The following is a 21552-nucleotide window of genomic DNA, read 5'->3' as shown; positions in this document are numbered from 1 at the left end:
CCTGTCCTCTATAGGGACCATGGGGGTTCGTGATGACACCGGTCCTCTATAGGGACCATGGGGGTTCGTGATGACACCGGTCCTCTATAGGGACCATGGGGGTTCGTGATGACACCGGTCCTCTATAGGGACCATGGGGGTTCGTGATGACACCGGTCCTCTATAGGGACCATGGGGGTTACGTCTTATCCGTACCATGTAACCCCAGGACACCTTCTATGGGGTATCTACACTCTCAAGGCTGCACTCCATTCAGGAGCAGGGAAAGGATGGATCCCTTTAGAGCGAGGAGGAGGAGCCCCCCCCCCCCTTTTTTGATAGGGTCTGTTACTCCTTATTATCCACTGGCGATGATGTAGTCTCGTCGAAGGTGACTTCTCGATTGTGGCTATACTGGATCGCCGTTTCCCACGTCGGCGAGGTAGCGCCCGTCGACTTTCACAGGCATATTCGAACACCAAGAACCCTTCCCTTCCCCAGTTCAAAGTTGTTAAGTCCCCTCTGTTAGCTACAGTTATCATAACCTCACGCCAAAAACCTCATTTAAATCCTCAACGTAGAATTAACGAGAGAAAAAAATATAAAACGAAATTCCTCGTCTCACGAGAGAGAGTAAAGAAAAATAGAAAACGAGGAGGTCATACTTCTTGCAGGCGAGACTGAAGAAGTACAAATAAGAAAACGAGATATTTTGTTCGCCCCTCCTGTATTATAATTTTTTCTCCTTAGGTAAATTATTTCATAGGTTTGTGCACTTTGGTGACAGTGCACGTGATGAGGGGCGACAGTGCACGTGATGAGGGGCGACAGCGCACGTGATGAGGACTTGTAGCGTGCATGCGCTATAGCGGAGGTGCACTCTAACAAGTGGGCAGTAAAACGCACGTGCACTGAAGCAAGTGGACAGTATATCGGACGTGCAGTATAGCAAGTGGACAGTATATCGGACGTGCAGTATAGCAGGTGGACAGTATATCGGACGTGCAGTATAGCAGGTGGACAGTATATCGGACGTGCAGTATAGCAGGTGGACAGTATATCATAGCGTCCATTAGCGCTAACATATAGCGTCCAGTAGCGCTACCATGGTTTTCAGTAGCTCTAACAGAGCACTTAGTAACAATAACATAGGATACATCAGCGCTAACATAGCGCTCATTGTCTCTAAACATAGCGGACGCATCGTGGGGGTTGTATAGGTACAGGGATGTAACCCAGCGAACACCAGTAAAGTCCGTAATCCCATAGAAGATGGGCGTTCCGTCACCCTTAATGAATGTAGAGAGAGAGAGAGAGAGTTTCCGTATGCCTGAGTTAGCGGTGGGAAGGGGAACGGAACAGAAGAGTGTGGGTGGGAGGGTCTGGAATGGAGGTGCCCCAGAGGGTGATCTACGCGTCGTGCTGCAGGGGGTCGAGAGGGAGGGACGGGAGGCGGCGTGTGCGGTTGAGGAGAGAGCTAAAGAGAGAGAGAGAGAGAGAGAGAGAGAGAGAGAGAGAGAGAGAGAGAGAGAGAGAGAGAGAGAGAGAGAGAGACAGACAGACAGACAGACAGACAGACAGTAACGGTAAATGTACCAGAACAGAGACAGATGAACGCAGATGAACAGCCACACAGAGAGACAAAGCAAGGTAGACACAGACAGACAGAAAGACACACAGACAGACACAGAAACTAGGGGGACAGAAGAGAGAAACAGAAAAGAAAGAGAAAACAGAACGTAATGAAAATATCCCCAAAATAAATCCCCACAGAAAAAAAATGGGGGGGGGGCGCCAGGGACCCGCACCAGCTTTTGGGGTCAACATTCCCTAAAAGAACCTTAAACCCGCCCTTTTTTTTTTTTTACCACGATAGAATGCGAGTCTCCACAAAGACCTTATCTTCCCAAATGATGTCCCCTTTCAACCCTTTTCATCACGCCCAGGTAGGACATTAATGGCCTTTTCAAAGTGGTATTTGAGGATATACTCTGGTATATTCCTATTCCTACCTGGACTTAACGTAAATTTATCCATGTAGGACATCATAAGATGCTGTCAGCCAGTGGGAGGGAGGGAGAGAGATCATTTTTGGCTAATCTCATTCGAAAGGTGTGAATGACCCACCCTCCACAACACCACTGGCGAAATACACTGGGTATTTGCTCAGGGAAGCTATAGCCGAAATGACACCTGCATAAAAGAGAGAGAGAAGCAACACTACGACAAATGGAAACTGATCATTGAGGACAGATCTCGATAACAGGGGAATCTAAGATGGTGAGTGGTTTTTGATTCTATTCTGGCTATAAGAGACGTGGTGTTTATAAGAGAAAGGATCTTTATAAATTTGGAATAGTTGCTGTAGGATGTGAGGAAATGAGTGGTATTTAGAAAGAGATGTGAGGATAGGGGGGAACGTCTCTCGAAACAAGAGGATAGGTGATTGGAAGCCTGTGGGACACGGCTATGTATAGGATAGACAGGGAGGGAGGGCTGTGTGCAGGATAGATAGATGGCTCCATGTATGAGTACAGCCACAGAGCGATCAATTCAGGAAAATGAAGCATTATAGAAAGGGTCTCTTAAATTTCCTATACTGTCTGTCAGCAGCCTTGTGTGAGCTGACAGCTGGTCAAGGAGGGACACATGACTGTCAGCAGCAACCTCATGCCTTGTGTGAGCTGACAGCTGACCACTAAGGGGGGAAACACTCGACTTGTCAACAACCTTAATCACCTGGGGGGTAGTTTGAAAACCACACCCATATACACACACACACACACACAGAACACATGCCATTTAACAGTGAAACTTCGTCTCCTCCCCATCCCCCTACTTGTTTACTTTTCCTCGCCCCTAATCCCTCCCCCTACATCTAATCCCTCCCCTCCGTAAACCCGCCCCTATACCTAAACCCTCCCTCGCCCTCCTCATCCACCCCCTACCCCAACTCCAAACCCCCTTCCCCCTTACCTTCCGTCCTGCGTAATGGACGCGACGACAGAGTGCCAGCTGACGCAGCCCATTTCTATATAAACGCAGGTGAAGGAGTGGGTTCCCATCAGTCGTACTTGGAGCGCCGTGCCTATAGCCACCCCGGCCATTCCGCCCACACCTCTGCCGCCGCCGCTGCCGCCCCCCCTCTCCCACACACCTGTGCCCCACACCTCTGCACCCCACACCTCTTCGCCCCACACCTCATCATGGCCTTCAACGGTACTATCCAATACCTACAAGTCTCGGGGGATAGATAATGGCTCAAGTGTAAAGACGGTGCAAAGTATCAGTAATCGGTTTGACGGATTATATATAGGTCGTAAGTCGGATACGTTCGCAACCTGGGTAGGTCGTAAGTCGGATACGTTCGCAACCTGGGTAGGTCGTAAGTCGGATACGTTCGCAACCTGTGTAGGTCGTAAGTCGGATACGTTCGCAACCTGGGTATGTCGTAAGTTGGAAGTTGCAACCTGGGTACGTCGTAAGTTGGATACGTTCATAACCTGGGTAGGTCTTAAGTCGGATACAGTCGCAGCCTGGGTACGTCGTAAGTCGGATGCAGTCGCAACCTGGGTAGATCGTAAGTCGGATACGTTCACAACCTGGGTAGCTCGTAGGTCGGATACTTTAGCAACCTGGGTAGGTCGTAAGTTGGATACGTTCGCAACCTGGGTAGGTCGTAAGTCGGATACAGTCGCAGCTTGGATATATAGTAAGTCGGATACATTCGTAACCTGGGTACGTCGTAAGTCGGATGGATACCTTTTGAACTGGGAACACGTCGTGCGCTAGAATCAAAAAGATTCAATTGATAATTAGTTTAATTGATAATTATCTCATCAAGATACTTATCATTCAATTTTCAAGTCGCATTATCCCAGTGGTGTTGATGTGTTTCCCTACAGTGGGTACCAACCACTGCAGAATATCACAGTTGGGACCTACCACTGGTGAATCTCTCTGTAGGAGCCTACCACTGGTGGATCTCACAGTAGGAGCCTACCACTGGTGAATCTCACTTTAGACACCAACCATTGGAGGATCTCTCGGTAGTTAACTACCACTGGTGAACCCCACTGTAGGTACCTACCACTAGTGAACTCCACTGTAGGTACCTACCACTTGTGAACCCTATTGTAGTACCTACCACTTGAGAACCCCACTGTAGGTACAAACCACTTTGGATTTCACCGTAGGTACCAACCACTGGTGGATCTCACTGTAGGTACCTACTATTAGTGAATGAACCCCACTGTGGGTACCAACCACTGATTGATCTGACAATAGGTACCTACCACTCGTGAACCACACAATAGGTACCTACCACTAGTGAACCCCACTATAGTTACCTGCCACTGCATAAGCCACCGATAATGTGGCAGTGATTCATCCACTGTTTGTGTCTCCCCCACAGAAATAATTTTCGTACCTTGATTATCATTTTTTATTATAGTTATTATCACATGATATAATTCCTATATCTGACATTTCTAATTATATATTCTAGTTTTTTATCATATATTCTAGTATTCGATGTGATGATTATAACTAGAGCATTTATGGTTATATGGCTCCTCCTCTCCATATAGGAGGTTTTGATCATTTGTTATATAGTTTCCAATACATCTCTTTATCAATATGACTCTCTCTCTCTCTCTCTCTCTCTCTCTCTCTCTCTCTCTCTCTCTCTCTCTCTCTCTCTCTCTCTCTCTCTCTCTCTCTCTCTCTCTCTCTATCTATCTATCTATCTATTTATCTATCCATCTATCTACCTATACATCTATCCATCTATCTACCTATATATCTATCTATCTATTACCTATATATATATATATCTATCTATCTATCTATCTATCTATCTATCTATCTATCTACTTATCTATCTATCTATCTCTGAACCCTCCCTACCACAACCCACCATTTCCCGCCTCCTCCAGGTGCGATCGTCTTCCTGCTCGCTGTGGGCCTGAGCCTTGCGAGCCAGCAGGGGCTCCAGCGGGGGCAGGAACCACCACCGCCGGCGGAGGAGCAGCAGAGTGACCAGAAGGGCCGCTTCTTCCTCGACAGGAACACCAACCAGACCGTCACCATCGGCACGGCTACGATCACCACGGCGATCCTGGCCGTGCTCATCGGCGTCCTCTTGGCCGGCGTCATCGGGGTCCTCTCCGGCCGCGACGATGGGGCCTCCGCCTACGCCGCCAGCAGGTAAGGGAGGGAGGGGGTCTTGCGAACCCACGACCACCAGACGCAATGGGGATTTGTGTGTGTGTATGTGTGTGTGTGTGTGTGTGTGTGTGTGTGTTTTGAGGCAGTCTGATAGTTTCCCCCTGCGCTGTCCTCCAAACAGATGACCTCGTCATAGACCATCAGGTCTTCTGTTATCTGTCCTTCCCATGTACTGTCCCCCAGCAGATAACCTCGTCATAGACCATCAGGTCTTCTGTTATCTGTCCTTCCCATGTACTGTCCCCCAGCAGATAACCTCGTCATAGACCATCAGGTCTTCTGTTATCTGTCCTTCCCATGTACTGTCCTCCAGCAGATGACCTCGTCATAGACCATCAGGTCTTCTGTTATCTGTCCTTCCCATGTACTGTCCTCCAGCAGATAACCTCGTCATAGACCATCAGGTCTTCTGTTATCTGTCCTTCCCATGTACAGTCCTCCAGCAGATGACCTCGCCATAGACCATCAGGTCTTCTGTTATCTGTTTTCCATTACCAATCCTCTGGGTGGTATACGCAGCTGCCCACACACCTGCCTTATGTCCCGAACGAACCCAGCACACCTGCCTGGCCTCACTAACTACTTAGCACTTCCCTTAAACTTAAGTGAAAACCTTAAATTCAGGTTCCATATTCTCTGGAACTGATTTTGAAGGCAGGAAGTCTGTCATTAACATGTATGGTTCAATCCTTCATATACGTAGGGTGAGTTACCGCACCATCTTGTTTTATAGGCCTAGAAAATTACTGTACAGCCTCCCCACACATTATCACACTACACCACTACTTCAAACAAAAGAAAACCACTAACATCAAAAATGCCACTGCTTCACTATTAACACCACCCTACCACTAACATCACCACACCACTACCATTAACACCACCCCTACCACAACACCACTGCACCACGACCACCCCACTACCTAACCCTACTACTAACACCACCACACCACTAACACCACTCTTATCACCCCACCATTAACACCACCCCTACCACAACACCACTGCACCACGACCACCCTACTACGAACAGCACCACACGACTAACACCACCCAACCACCCCCGCCACTACCACCACCCCGCCACTACCCTCCCAACCCTGCCATTAACACCACCGTGCTCTTCCCACAGTGGCTACGCCGCGACCACTGCTTACGAAAAGAACTATGCGGTCCACCGGTCCCTAGATGACGCTAGGGTTAAGTACGAGTAGACTGACGCATCTGCTGACTGACGCACCTGCTGACTGACGCACCTGCTGATTGACGCATCTGCTGACTGACGCACCTGCTGATTGACGCATCTGCTGACTGACGCATCTGCTGACTGACGCACCTACTGACTGACGCACCTACTGACTGACGCATCTACTGACTGACGCATCTGCTGACTGACAGGCCTGATGACTGATGGGCCTGATGACAGACAGGCCTGGTGAATGAGAGGCCTGCTGACTGACGAACCTGCTGACTGACAGTCCTGCTGACTGAGAGGCCTGATTACTAACAGGCCTGCTGACTGAAAGACCTGCTGACTGACACCCTTTCTGGTCCACACACCTGCTGACTTAAACATCTGCTGATTAACAACACCTGACTGACACACCTATCGACTGATGAACCTGCTGATTGACACATCTCCAGACTGACACACCTGCTGACTGATGCACCTGCCGACTGACATACCTACTGACTGACACACCAGTTACCAGGCACACCTGGTAAATGACACCTGTTGACCAGCACACCTGCTGACCAACACATCTGTTGACTGATGCACCTGCTAGCTGACACACTTGTTAATAGTGACACCTGCTGATTGGCACGCCTGCTGACCTGCACATCCGCTGACTGACACGCCTGCTGACCTGCGCACCTGCTGACTGACAAGCCTGCTGACCTGCACACCTGCTGATTGACACAACTGGTGACCAACCCAATCGCCGATCGACATACCTGCTGACCGTTACACCTGCTGACACACATGCTGACCAACACACCTGCTGACCAACACAACTGATGACCGCTATATCTGCTGACTGGCACACCTGCTGACAACCACACCTGCTGACCGTCGCACCAGCTTGACTTCCACACCTGCTAACTGACACTGCTGACGACGGCCACACACCTGCTGACGAAGGACACATCTACCACAACTCAGACACCACATTTGTCTGTCTATAATTTATCTTATTTATATTTTTATATCCAAATCTGTCAATAAAGAGATGACGTTTTAATTAGTTCTCATTGTAACCCACCCTTGACGTGGTTCACACCTTAACCCACCCTTGACTTGGCCCACACCTTAACCCACCCTTGACGTGGTTCACACCTTAACCCACCCTTGACTTGGCCCACACCTTAACCCATCCTTGACGTGGTTCATACTTTAACCCACCCTTGACGTGGCCCACACCTTAACCCACCCTTGACTTGGCCCACACCTTAACCCGTCCTTGACGTGGTTCATACCTTAACCCACCCTTGACGTGGCCCACACCTTAACCCACCCTTGACGTGGCCCACACCTTAACCCGTCCTTGATGTGGCCCACACCTTAACCCATCCTGACGTGGCCCACACCTCAACCCACCCTTGACGTGGCCCACACCTTAACACGTCCTTGACGTGGCCCACACCTCAACCCACCCTTAACGTGGCCCACACCTTAACCCGTCCTTGACGTGGCCCACACCTTAACCCACCCTTGACGTGGCCCACACCTTAACCCAACCTTGACGTGGCTCACACCTTAACCCACCCATGACGTGGCCCACACCTTCTATAACCCAACATTACAACATGGATTTAAAAACAACTGAAACACATCCACTCTAAACTTCATAAAAAACGTATCTAAACACACAATAACTGTGTCCCTGCCTCAGTGTTACTTCGAGTGGGGGTCTGTCCCTGTAGAACAAGACAACAGATCATTGTATGTGTGATGACTTCATGGCCAGCACAGTGAAGATCACCGCCGACAGTGAATGGTCACTGCCGTGAGAGCGGTTCCGTGTGGCTGAATTGGGAGGATCTGGTAATAATGAGGGCAGTTCATTCGTACTGCCCTAATTACCATATTTGAGCGTCCTGGAGTGTCGCTTTGCCTTGTTATGACACAGTTGTCTATTGTTGATCCGTGCAGGTGTAACAGCGGTGATGCATTTGTGTATCACACGCGAATATGGGGTGATAGTGAGACCTACCTAAGTGAGGCAAGGTCCCCAGGCGTCCCTCGTCCATCTTAGATCGTTCTGATAACACCAGCAAGACCCGACTCCCCTCCTCCTCCTCTCCTGTATAGCAGCTTCTATCTCCTGTCGCACTCACCCTTCGCACTCATCTGTCGCCCCCATAGCCACCCGTCACACTCACCTGTCACCCCCCATAGCCACCCGTCGCACTCACCTGTCACCCCCCATAGCCACCCGTCACACTCACTTGTCACCCCCCATAGCCACCCGTCACACTCACCTGTCACCCCCCATAGCCACCCGTCGCACTCATCTGTCACCCCCATAGCCACCCGTCACACTCACCTTTCACTCCCATAGCCACCCGTCACACCTGTCAACCCCATAGCCACCCGTCACACTCATCTGTCTCCCCCATAGCCACCCGTCACACCTGCTTTTTACACTCCTACCCTCCCGACTCACGCGTCTGTCACATAGTCATCTGCTGCGTCCAGTTGCCTGGTCCACCTGCCATGTTATGTGTCACATCTACTAGATAAACACCCACCTGCACCTCGACCACTTAGAGCCACACCCACCTGCACCTCGACCACTTAGAGCCACACCCACCTGCACCTCGACCACTTACAGCCATCTGTCGGACCCACCTACACCAAACCACCTACAAAACCCATCAGGCACACCTTTCTATCGAACTGATGCGTCACATTCATCGTTCCGACCCATCTGCTGGACCCACTGCTAGACACCACCGCTTGGTCAGGTCACACGAGGCCATACTGGAGCTGTGAGATATACGTGGAATCCAGGCTATATAATAGCTGCTGGTGTACCTTCCTCTCCCTCCTCTCCCTCCTTCGTCTTTCTAGCTTTCATAAGCTCACATAACTTTTCAAGTGTTAGCTTTAAATTCTTAACCACTGAAAGCTATTGTTACGAAGGATATTTTGCTTAAGGAACCACGCATGTTTTGGTGGCGAAGTTTTTTGGCCTCTGGGACAACACGTGTGCGCTTCCCAACCTTCTCTTCTTCATCCTTTATGGAGGTAAAAAGCGTCACAACATTCACAGGGGTTAATTGGCTGTATCAAATCCCACATAGAATCTCCAGCAGGAGCAGAGGAAGCCATCACCTCACCCTTGGGCCTGAGAGGTGGTGCTTCGAGGGAGAGAGAGGTACGACAACAGAAGGATCGAGGGAGGATTCATAACGGTAGGACTCTCCTACCTTGACCCACAAAGCTTGGGTGGGTATGGGTCGGTCCTAGGATACCTGAGGCTTATATAAGGAGGTGAGGAGGAAGGACAAGCCATTAGTGCCTCCCTGCCCGGCCAGCTTGGCTTGCTTGCCTGTCTTCCCGCCCGGTGGTGTCCCCCCGATCTCCATCGAGCCCTGAGTCAAGCACGCCCCTTCAAGCCACTACTCCTTCAGCCGACGTCGTCATGGATTTCAAGGGTATGGGCGACTTGTGGCAGATGTGTGGACTGTGCTTGTACAACCCTCGGGACACAGATGGAGACGCTTGGAAAAGATCTGGAGTGTGTGTGTGTGTGTGTGTGTGTGGGTGTGTGTGTGTGTGGGTGGGTGTGCGTGGGTGGGTGGGTGTAGGTGTGTGCATGTGTGTGACTAGTGTTAGTGTTGAAGCCTGGGGTGGTGCTGGGGGGGAGAGTGGTGTATACCAGCCACGTCGCAGGCCGGAGCTACGTGAGGATCCACACCTCAGTACTTTCTCACCAGACCTGGCCAGGTAGAGAGGCGTGGAAGCCCGTCACTCGACGCCCTCCTCCTCCTCCTCCTCCTCCTCCTCCCCCTAAAAGCATAACAAATCTACTCAACTCGTTCGTGTCCTCGTCTTCCCCGTTTTCTAATAACCTCCTCTTTTGTCTTCCCTCAGAAGAACTAACTCTCTCTCTCTCTCTCTCTCTCTCTCTCTCTCTCTCTCTCTCTCTCTCTCTCTCTCTCTCTCTCTCTCTCTCTCTCTCTCTCTCTCTGTAGGACGTCCTGCCGCGCCTCCTCTCCTATCCCCTTGTGTCTTCCCCCTCAAAAGAAGAAGGTCTCCCTGAGACGTCCTGTTGTACCTCCTCCTTCAGGAGGTGACGTCGGCCCCATGGTCATGTAGTGCTCTGGCTTATCCTCAAACCCTGTTCACACCTACCATTCCACCTCCCCAGGGAAGCAAAGCGTCCTTCCTATACTTATCTACCCATTCCGTTCCCTCGACGCCCAGGAAACATGCTTCCTTCATTACGTGTATACCACCTCCTTCATCCATATAGTCATGTACCTCCCCTCATCCGTTCCCCTTCATCCGCGCGACCCACGCCTCTCCCTCCTTCCCTCCCTCCCTCACCCAGACCACTGGTGGCTTTGCATTTGTAAGACGTCACAGGCAACCACGAACGTTCGTCCTGTGACGGTTGTCTCCTGAAGGTGACGAAATGACCGTCACCAGAACAGGGAACCTTCTTTTTTTCGGTGCCGCGAAGTGATGCGTTGTGTGTGGGTGAGTAACGTGTGACGTGTGCTGCTCGTAACGTGTTACCAACGTGAGCGCCGTCACATGCCAGGGACTAGCGGTATAACGTGGTGTCATATGATACGTCAGTGACAGTGTCACATGGGACCGTATGACACATCAGTGACAGTGTCACACGGGACCGTATGACACATCAATGACAGTGTCACACGGAACCATATGACACGTTAATGAGAGTGTCACACAGGACCGTATGACACGTCCGTGACAGTGTCACAAGGTAGTACATGACACGTCAGCGGCAGTGTCACACGGGACCGTATGACACGCCAGTGACAGTGTCACACACGGTACCGTATGACACGTCAGTGACAGGTGATATGACTGATGGAACCCTGATATGGACACGAATAAAGTGCAATGTGCGAGTACTTTCGTAGAACACATAATGCCTTCCAACAGCAGGGGTTCGAACCCCTACCATCTACATGGGAGCTGTGTACGCGTACCACTTGGAGCAGAGATTAAATCCCAAGCAAATTGAGGAGGGTTCGAATCCTTGATCACCATTCCCCACGTTAGCGAGGTAGCGCCAGAAACAAGACAAAAGAAAGACTTCATCCTCTCACATCCATACACGAGCTGTCATGTGTCATGCACCGAAACCACAGCTCCCTATCCACAAAAACCAGGCCCTGTTTATGTACAAAGGAATATCCCATTAATGTACGTTCACATATCTTTGCTGTACATATATCCTGTACATCTAGTGTACACAGTGCAGCAGCTGTTCTTACGTACCTGGTCGAACATCTTCGCGCATCGTACAAATAAGGAAAGTAATACAACTTTATTATTCCAATACTTTATAGGTTTGTAGATAGAGACTTCCCACTAATGTACGTCTAGCTCCATTGATAAGTCACAACACGCTGAAGCAATTGATAGAAAGAGATACCTATTCTTTTTAAACAAAGTGGATCCGTATGTTACACTGGAGTAAAACAAAAGATGTCTATTCATAAAAACAAAATCCATAGGATACGATTATAGAGAGAGGATCACCTGAGTTTAATGAGACACAGAGCTGATCAGATACCACCGCTCTGCTCAGACACAAGAGACTGATGAAGAGTGTTGAATCCAGTTAAGTTCAACACAGACATGAAGAGGTTTGGAAGCACTGCTCGTATCTATGATTGAGAGGAATAGGATAATTGAGAATTCGAGTTTGTGTGAATAGTTACAGTAGCTGTAGATGATTGGGAATATGGATAAAGATGGAACAGCATTCAGGAAGAACTGAAGCTGATTTGCAATTGATTATGAACATATATGTGGCATGACGTAGAGATAATCAGTAATTTAGTCCCCCGTGCATAGAAGAGGTTCAACCTGTTATGAAAAGGAGGTTTGGAAAGCAGTTCTCTTTATTTAGGGTATTGTAGCTGAAGTGGTGCCTTCTGCAGGAGCGATGATGCTGGCAGTGGCGGCGGTGCTCGTGGTGCTTCTGCAGGAGGTAACGGCGGATGGCGTCATTACGACCACGGAGCCCATCACCGGCCAGGACCCAGCCATCTACGGCGGCAGCGACACTAAACTCCCTCTGGAGGGCATCACGATCCCGGAGAACGCCCTTAGCATAGGCTTCGAGTCCATCGGGATATTCCTCCTGCTGGCGGGGGTGGTCGGCTTCATCGCCTACGTGGTATTGGGCGTCGACAAGACAGTGGATGCGACAGCCACAGGAGCTTACCCTTACCCACCCCACACGTGAGTACCCAGGGGTCCACCAGGTGCCTGCGGACATGTATGATTGTGGGCCTGTAAGTTTTTGACCTTACAGACTTGTGAACTCGTGTGGACTTGTGGACTTGTGTAGACTTGTGGATTTGTGTAGGTTTGTGGATTTGTGTAGGCTTGTTGATTTATGTAGGCTTCTGGACTTGTGTAGACTTGTGGACTTGTGTAGACTTGTGGATTTGTGTAGGCTTGTGGACTTGTATAGACGTGGACTTGTGTAGGCTTGTGGACTTGTGTAGACTTGTGGACTTGTATAGACTTGTGGACTTGTGTAGGCTTGTGGACTTGTGTAGACTTGTGGATTTATGTAGACTTGTGGACTTGTGTAGACTTGTGGACTTGTGTAGGCTTGTGGACCTGTATAGGCTTGTGGAATTCTATGCATGTACATGATAAGATTATGTAATTCTGATATGTACACTGATAAATTTCGAGGTGGTTGTATATCATACTGGTATACATATGTTGGATATATAAAATGATACACTCGAGTATATCCGACGGGTGTATATACAGCGATATACTCATAGTTGTGATGTGTGTATGTTCATGATGTGCTCAGGCATCGCTGTTCTGTGCATGTACAAAGTTTTGTACGCCAGAGTACTAGTTATGGTATGAGTGTACAATAATGTACGCTAGTATACTTGCTGTGGTGTGTGTGAGTGTACAATGATGCACGCTAGTATATTAGCTGTGATGTGAGTGTACAATGATGTGCGGAGGTCTAGTAGCTGTGGTGTATGTGAGTGTACAATGATGTACGCAGGCCTACTAACTGTGGTGTATGTGATGTACGCAGGGGTAGCCACAATCATTGCCTTAAGTTTAAGCTTATACTCACCTACCACTCCACCTCCCACAGAACCTACTCAGCGCCCGCCACCAATAACTACGGCGCCTCTGGCAGCGCCTACGCCCAGGAGGAGAGCTACAACGTCCACCGCAACATCGACAAGGCGGCCGCCAAGTACCAGTGAGGCGCGCGGGTGAGGAGGGTCGGGTAGCTGGCCGTCGAAGTAGACGCCGCCTGCTGCCGCCGGAGCGAGAACTCTCTTGGTAGCGACTTCCTCCTCCTTCCCTAGCGCTTGGGTTGTTGTGGGAGTCTGTTCTGCTCACCTGACCCGTGCTATTGGTAGCGACTTCCTCCTCCTACCCTAGCGCTTGGGTTGTTGTGGGAGTCTGTTCTCCCCGCCTGACCCGTGCTATTGGTAGCGACTCCCTCCTCCTACCCTAGCGCTTGGGTTGTTATGGGAGTCTGTTCTCTTCGCCTGACCCGTGCTATTGGTAGCGACTCCCTCCTCTTACCCTAGCGCTTGGGTTGTTGTGGGAGTCTGTTCTCCCCGCCTGACCCGTGCTATTGGTAGCGACTCCCTCCCTCTACCCTAGTGCTTGGGTTGTTGTGGGAGTCTGTTCTCGCCTGACCCGTGCTATTGGTAGTGACTCTCTCCCTCTACCCTAGTGCTTGGGTTGTTGTGGGAGTCTGTTCTGCTCGCCTGACCCGTGCTATTGGTAGCGACTCCCTCCCTCTACCCTAGCGCTTGGGTTGTTGTGGGTGTCTGTTCTCCCCGCCTGACCCGTGCTATTGGTAGCGACTCCCTCCCTCTACCCTAGCGCTTGGGTTGTTGTGGGAGTCTGTTCTCTTCGCCTAACCCATGCTACTGGTAGCGACCCCATCCTCTTACCCTAGCGCTTGGGTTGTAGTGGGAGTCTGTTCTGCTCGCCTGACTCGTGCTATTGGTAGCGACTCCCTCCCTTTACCCTAGCGCTTGGGTTGTTGTGGGAGTCTGTTCTCCTCAGCATGACCCGTGCTATACAGACGGTCCTAACCTGGCTGGATCAAAACTATTATCATGACATTGTTCACTATTAAGTTATTTGTGTAGACTTATGTAAATAAAAGATAATAAAAGACGAGTGTTTTTTGTTTCATTCACGACCTGGATGTGTTGAGCTTTAAGCGCAAAATACTAATTTTTGTGATGTAAAAAGTGTTTTAACTTTGCGTATCTGGATATCTCTTCTTGCTTTAAGCTTTCTCCAAACAATGGTCTTTGATTTAAGGAGTAGACTTTCTGAATCCATTGATAACGTTCGATCATTCTGTTCCACCGTCTATAATACACATATATTGATAAAGGTCTGTAATCTGCCTGTGGTTTTACAAAACAACAACAGGACTGTGTCATCAGCAAACAGCAAGTAACTCACTTCCCGAACACACACCCCCCCCCCCCCCTACAGACTGCATACTCGCCCCTGTGTCCACGAAACCCTTGCATTCACCTCCCTCACCACCCCATCTATAAACAAATCAAACAGCCATGGTGACATCACACACTCCTCTACAAAGTCTCTCCTGCACTTCTCCCTTCACTCTGTCACCACCCCATCTATAAACAAATCAAACAGCCATGGTGACATCACACACTCCTCTACAAAGTCTCTCCTGCACTTCTCCCTTCACTCTGTCACCACCCCATCTATAAACAAATCAAACAGCCATGATGACATCACACACTCCTCTTCAAAGTCCCTCCTACACTTCTCCCTTCACTCTGTCACCACCCCATCTATAAACAAATCAAACAGCCACGGTGACATCACACACTCCTCTTCAAAGTCTCTCCTGCACTTCTCCCTTCACTCTGTCACCACCCCATCTATAAACAAATCAAACAGCCATGGTGACATCACACACTCCTCTTCAAAGTCTCTCCTGCACTTCTCCCTTCACTCTGTCACCACCCCATCAATAAACAAATCAAACAGCCATGGTGACATCACACACTCCTCTTCAAAGTCCCTCCTACACTTCTCCCTTCACTCTGACCTGATTACATGATACAATTTAAATATCTTCTTTGTCACCTCAATATATAATTCCCTTCCAGTTTCTACACACACTTTCTAGCGTCTCCTTAACTATCTGTAGACTATGTGTTGTCTTTCGTCTCTGTGTCTCTGACTGTTTCATTTTTCCGCCATTTTTTCGTTCAATTGGCAATAGTATTCGTCCCTGATTACGGAGGATTGCATTCCAGAGCTTGAAGATCTTGGAATGGGAACCGTAGTGATTGACTTTGCCTTTGCAGCCATCGACGAAGTCGGCTGATCATCAAATGTGTCAAGTCTGTTTTGTTTGGGGGGTGTGTGTCGAAGGCAGTGTCGAATCCTTTGCTGATATGTATTGTTCGCTATGTGTGGTGGAGAGTTATGGTTGTTCGAAGCTATCCAGGCTGTGTTGTTTGAGGTGTGCGTGTGTGTGTGTGTGTGGTAGAGGAGTGATTGGATCTAAAGCCATGTTGTGTGGTTGATTCTGTTGTGGATCGGTTTTTTCATGGCGCTTGGATACTGAAGACAGCAGTGATACAAGGTAGTTGGAGGAGGAGTTAAGTAGTTTGGAGGGTTTCAGGACGGGTACTGCGCTGGTAAGTTTCCAGGTGTTTGGTGTTTTGTTGTGTAGGCCAATGTTGAAGATATCTGTAGATCTGGGATTGCGGTTGGGTTCAGGTTTTTATTTCTTTGATATGGAGGTTTGTGTTGTCTAGGCCTCCTGCAGGAGAGTTCTCTCAAGGTTTTGACTGAGCTGCGAATGTCATAAGGACTGAAGAGTGGGTGGACAGTTTCTACAGAAGGGTGGAATTTTGCATCGAGTCCTTATGACTCCTCTGTTTAAGGACTTGGACTTAGCTTAATCTTTAGTAGTTTTTTTTAAATGAATATTTTTGTGATTTCTGAAGGAAAAGGGATTTCATTGGTTCGGGTTAAGACGTGCTTCATGTGTGTGTGTGTGTGTGTGTGTGGGGGGGGGGGGGGGGGTTGCTGGCCAGCTGAGGTGACGTGGAGTTCGTGGATTTTCTTCATCGTTCGTCAGATTTGGTCGCTGTTGGACTTTCGTTCGCCAGGTTTGGTTGCTGTTCACAATGGTAAGGTCGGAGAGTCAGTTGGCCGCTCGCCCTTCAGTGGCTAGTTTAGTCATGCCACTGTCGTAAGTACGACGCGCATACTTACATACTTACTCACATACATACGCACATACATAGAGACTTACATACGCCACTACAGAAACTAATGGCCTCTCCTATGTATACGCTAGCTGTGATATTGGCAAGGCAGATGTAGCTCCCTTCCACCCCAGTATATGAGACTGACAGATATGGGTTGTCACACACACACAAACACACACATACTGGAACCGACATGATAACAGACACACTCTCACACCCAAATATACGGTACGCGAGTCACGGTCTTGTGGAGAGCCACAGTGTGTCCTGGTAATTAAAGAAAGTTGCTAATTACCATCATTCTGATGATCTACTTTCCACACGGCTGTCTCACTTGTTGATCTGGGCTGGAGACATAGTGGCGACCATGGATGATGATCATCACCATGTGGGAGACATTCATGGAAAGTGGGTTTGTTCCTCGATTTCTAAAAATCTGTGGCAGAGAAATGGATTATCAGGGGGAGGATACTACAGGAGTGTGACGTGTCAGTCAGTGTGCTATATATTTTGACATCTTCACTATGTAGTTAGGGTGAGTGTCTTCTCTTGTTATCCCTGTGTTCATGGGATATATCCCCGTACTAGGATGATAGTTATCGTCAGTATGATGGTTGAACGTTTGTATGACTTCATCCTAGTCTGTGTTGCATCATCTCTTTTCGTCCTCGCGGCTCACAGTGTGATATTGCTAGTGTGATGATCCCTTGACACTTTGACATCACCGTCCTTTACACACACACACACACACACAGACACACACACACACTGCTAGCAAGATCCGGACGCTGCAATATCAACACCTGCAACAGAGCAAGACACATCTTCCCTCCTCCATCCTTCCCCCTCCTTCGTCAGCGATTAAGTCTTGATACGAAAAAAAAAAGAATGAATCATTCACCTTGTTTTTTTGTTACTCACTTTACAAAACGCAGTGTCGGCATCCCAAGTGAAGCATAAGTGGCTACTTAAGAGTACAACAATCAAGGCAGGAATGACCCACAATCCACAGTCGAGAGACAATTATTGGACGGAGGTGGGGGGCGTTGGCACCTCATTTTAAAAGGTGGGCGACAGGAGACCCATGCCATGAGTCTGGCACCAGCAGCAGTTGCTTCAGCACCGCCAGGAGAAGAAGGTCTCACGGAAGCCAGCCATATACCACGTTGGCTGCCACGACACCTCACAGCGAAGACGGTCCCTCAGCCACCTTGATCTACGACACCTCACAGCTAACACGCTAACCTCAGCCATCAAGATCTGCAGGAGCTATGGAGACGAAAGGTGAGCAGGTGGTGTGTGGTGTGTGGCGGTGGGCCGCAGGTTACTTCCCTCCTGCAGCAGGATACGTCAAGGTCCGTCCTCCTTCAGGAGTGTCTCTTCCTGGAGGAGAGGTTCCTTGTGCATATTTCCAGACACAGGCAAGATGAATGGGTTTCCCTCTTCGTTAAGACACAGCGCCAAACTATCCTCATCTGACCATACCTCATTTAACGGAAGATGAGCATCAGTACACTACACTGTTACGATGAATTCTTAATGAGTTAAGGGAATTATTTTTGATTTTCTGTCCTCGTTATCTGACCTTCTAGAATCCAAGCTGATATAAGTAAACCCGAGACGATCCAATCCAAATGGAGTTAGATGCGATTATGTTTGGTTAAGAGGATTGAAATCTATGATCTAAATAGACACCCTGCTTTTGAAATACTTATATAACAATGATTACACACACACACACACCCACACACACACACTGCAGCCGATCTGGGCAGCAACAGGATCATGGGATGAGCTGACCCCGCTACTCGAATGCCCTACACTCTGGAAAAAATATAGAGAATTGATAATTTTATGAACTGTTATATAAGAACATTTTCCTTTAACTTTCTGATAAGTTTTTGGTAAGTCTGTCTTGCTGGTTTAGTGGCCTGTTTATTACGTTTCTGGGAGTGTCTTGATGCCCAGGATTAGAATGATGTTAGAGATTTGAGGAAGTATAAGATTGTAATTACGTAACCTTATGAGGAAGATCTGGTTGACGTGTTTCGTCTAAGAACACAGAACACTCTCAGTTACGTTCAGTGTTCATCTCTTACATAACGAAGGAGTGTGAGGAGTCACACCTATCGTATATTTCATAATTACATCATTAAATCCAATCCTATTCACAGGTGTTTTGTTTGTGGCCCTCCTGACGGTGTGTGTGGTGAGCCACAGCACGCAGGAGGCGCTGCAGGATGTGATGCAAACCTCACCAGGGCTGCAGCACCCCATCGCAGACGCCATCGAACGGCTGGCCGCGGAGGGGAAGCAGTGGCTGGTCAGGATACAACAGAAACAACAAGTGGAGCAGAACACCCTTGAGGAACAGAAGGACCCTCAGGACACGCATCAGAACGAAGGGATAACAGAAGAACAGGAGGAACAAGAGTTAGAACAGCAGCTGCCACAGCAGGAGAGTCACAGGAGGGGAAGGGCGTTCACGGAGGAGGAGGGGAAGAGAGAGGAGACTCAGGCAGAGGAACGTTTGTTCCTAGGAGGCGTGGACGACAACCAGCAGTTGACCATAAGCCTTCCCGGTCTCCTCTCGGGCATCTTCTTCGCCATCATCGCCGTCTTCTTCTTCAAGGTGGTGGCGGCCATCATCACGGGCCGGGACCTCTCCTACTGGACCAACTGGGCCAACCGGTTCATCAGCCCGCCGTAAGTCACTTCACTTTGCTCTCCGTCAGCGCTTAAGTCACTTCACTTTGTCCTCCGTCAGGGCTTAAGTCACTTCGCTTTGCCCTCCGTCAGCGCTGAACCAGATCGTATAACTAACCCCCTCCCTCCCTTCTCGTTCGATGTCTGGATCAAGTCTCTCTCTCTCTCTCTCTCTCTCTCTCTCTCTCTCTCTCTCGTGCTTCCAATCAGTCCCTCTTTTAGATACTTCGTTAATCTTCGTAGGGGGTACTTCATTTTAATCGTCGCAAGCGCTTCATAGAGTCTTTGTCAGTCTATGACCATGCCTTTATATAGAGTCAATAAGAGAAGCCTTTGTATAGAGTCAATAAGAGAAGCCTTTGTATAGAGTCAATAAGAGAACGCTAGGCTTGTAATACATAGCACAATCATCAGTGAGGGATGGATGGATGAGACACAGATGCAGGAGACGTGAGGTGGTACCATGATCGACTGATGGACTTAATCATTTCTCTCTCCTCTACAGGCATTACCCACCCAGCTACTACCCCGATCACAGCACCTACACCGCCTACAGGGCACTGGAGGAGGTGCCCAACAAGTACCAGTGATATCTACCACCTCGTACACGCGTCGGGGTCGACTCGAAGCTAAGGAAAAAGGAAGTCCAACTCCTTCACTCCCGTCGCGTTCCACATACATGGCACTTCCCTGGTGGTTCTGGGCAGCCATGTATATGACTGGCTGGTATATTACCTGGTTTTATGCCAGTGGGTCACACCTGGCTGACAAACCTGTAAACTCTCACGTCTGGTCAACACACCTGTGGCTTGCACACACCTGACTAGACTGGCTTATTGCTGTAGATTCACTCCTGAAGGAGGACGTGTTTGGCCCATAACACACCTGACTTTTGCACCCCTCATACTTGGCTGACAGCTGGGTGGGTTTTTTTCGAATCCCCTCCTGACTCACAGGTTCCTGACGGCTGACTAATGGCTGCCTCTGACGTCGTCAGGGGTAACCCGTAGCAACTGAGAGCTGACGCTAGAGAGAGAGAGAGAGAGAGAGAGAGAGAGAGAGAGAGGAGAGAGAGAGAGAGAGAGAGAGAGAGAGAGAGAGAGAGAGAGAGAAACACATTGCTGACACAGAGAGAACCTCCTGACACATTAAATTCTCCCTCGGTGCTGACATCATGACTGACACGACTGAGTTTGCTGACCCCTCTGACGCTGCTGACATGACTGACATAGGCTGACGGTGGCGCCTGCTGACTCTCTCTCTCTCTCTCTCTCTCTCTCTCTCTCTCTCTCTCTCTCTCTCTCTCTCTCTCTCTCTCTCTCTCTCTCTCTCTCTCTCTCTCTCTCCCTCAACAAGGGACCGATGTCTCGTCCCCCTTCTTCGAGGTCACTGTAAATCCCCCTCTCCCTTCCCTCCACTATAGGATTTACCTCCCCCCCTTTGCTAAGATGGGGATTTATCTCTCACATTTTCTTTTCCCACTTCAACCCCAGTTGGCTCAAATCCCTTGAGACACTATCTAATAATCATGATAATTCAACCATTCCTGGGTTTATGGATCGTATGCAAAACAATTCAGCAATGATCCCATAGTTATCAGCGACCTAAGGAAACCAAGAAGATAAAAGTTATCACCTCTTGTTATGGATAGGATCAACTGTATGGGTTAGGCAAGGCATCTTATCAAAGATGTAACTCAGCTTGGAAACAATCCACAATCTCTCTTCACTCTTAGGTGCATAAGGATGCCTGTCTGTGTTGTATTTGAATGTGATGATTAAATAAATAAAGAAGATTTGTGTAGCGTTGTTTGAGTTATTTAAATGTGATGATTAAAGAAAAGTTATTCTTCTGTAGCGTTATTTGAGTTATTCAAATACGATGATTAAAGAAAAACATTATTGTGTAGCGTTGGTTGAGTTATTTAAATGTGATGGTTATAGAAAAGCATTCTTGTGTAGCGTTGAGTTATTTCAATGTGATTAAAGAAAAAATTATTGTGTAGCGTTTTTTGAGTTTTCTAAATGTGATGATTTAAGAAAAAAATTCTTGTGTAGCGTTGTTTGAGTTATTCAAATGTGATGATTAAAGAAAGATTATTCTTCTGTAGCGTTGTTTGAGTTATTTAAATGTGATTAAAGA

The 21552-nt window shown here is 48.6% G+C and overlaps 3 protein-coding genes across 3 annotated transcripts; all 3 read left to right on the top strand.

The window, feature by feature from the left end:
• The first annotated feature begins 3061 nt into the window (after window positions 1-3061).
• Window positions 3062-7464, top strand: LOC139747228 (uncharacterized). The gene is made up of 3 exons (XM_071659269.1): window positions 3062-3198; window positions 4917-5187; window positions 6341-7464. The coding sequence occupies exons 1-3, from the start codon at window positions 3186-3188 to the stop codon at window positions 6420-6422; spliced, it is 366 nt and encodes a 121-aa protein (XP_071515370.1). The 5' UTR covers window positions 3062-3185; the 3' UTR covers window positions 6423-7464.
• Window positions 7465-9712: 2248 nt separating this feature from the next.
• LOC139747022 (uncharacterized) lies at window positions 9713-14608 on the top strand. Its single transcript, XM_071658758.1, has 3 exons — window positions 9713-9870; window positions 12361-12664; window positions 13560-14608. The coding sequence occupies exons 1-3, from the start codon at window positions 9858-9860 to the stop codon at window positions 13672-13674; spliced, it is 432 nt and encodes a 143-aa protein (XP_071514859.1). The 5' UTR covers window positions 9713-9857; the 3' UTR covers window positions 13675-14608.
• A 3020-nt stretch (window positions 14609-17628) lies between these two features.
• Window positions 17629-20736, top strand: LOC139747224 (uncharacterized). Its single transcript, XM_071659263.1, has 3 exons — window positions 17629-17988; window positions 18879-19410; window positions 19916-20736. The coding sequence occupies exons 1-3, from the start codon at window positions 17976-17978 to the stop codon at window positions 19998-20000; spliced, it is 630 nt and encodes a 209-aa protein (XP_071515364.1). The 5' UTR covers window positions 17629-17975; the 3' UTR covers window positions 20001-20736.
• The last annotated feature ends 816 nt before the right edge of the window (window positions 20737-21552 follow it).

Source organism: Panulirus ornatus, chromosome 67, assembly GCF_036320965.1.
Source record: "Panulirus ornatus isolate Po-2019 chromosome 67, ASM3632096v1, whole genome shotgun sequence".
Taxonomy (NCBI): Eukaryota; Metazoa; Arthropoda; class Malacostraca; order Decapoda; family Palinuridae; genus Panulirus; species Panulirus ornatus.
The sequence above is the reverse complement of the archived record's forward strand: the minus strand, read 5'-3'. Positions and strand labels throughout refer to the sequence as shown.

Bases quoted from the DNA above. Each gene is read 5' to 3' on its own strand.
- LOC139747228 (XM_071659269.1), top strand. The intron at 5,188-6,340 runs GTAAGGGAGGGA...CTCTTCCCACAG, and splicing joins TCCGCCTACGCCGCCAGCAG to TGGCTACGCCGCGACCACTG.
- LOC139747022 (XM_071658758.1), top strand. The intron at 12,665-13,559 runs GTGAGTACCCAG...CACCTCCCACAG, and splicing joins TACCCTTACCCACCCCACAC to AACCTACTCAGCGCCCGCCA.
- LOC139747224 (XM_071659263.1), top strand. The intron at 19,411-19,915 runs GTAAGTCACTTC...TCTCCTCTACAG, and splicing joins AACCGGTTCATCAGCCCGCC to GCATTACCCACCCAGCTACT.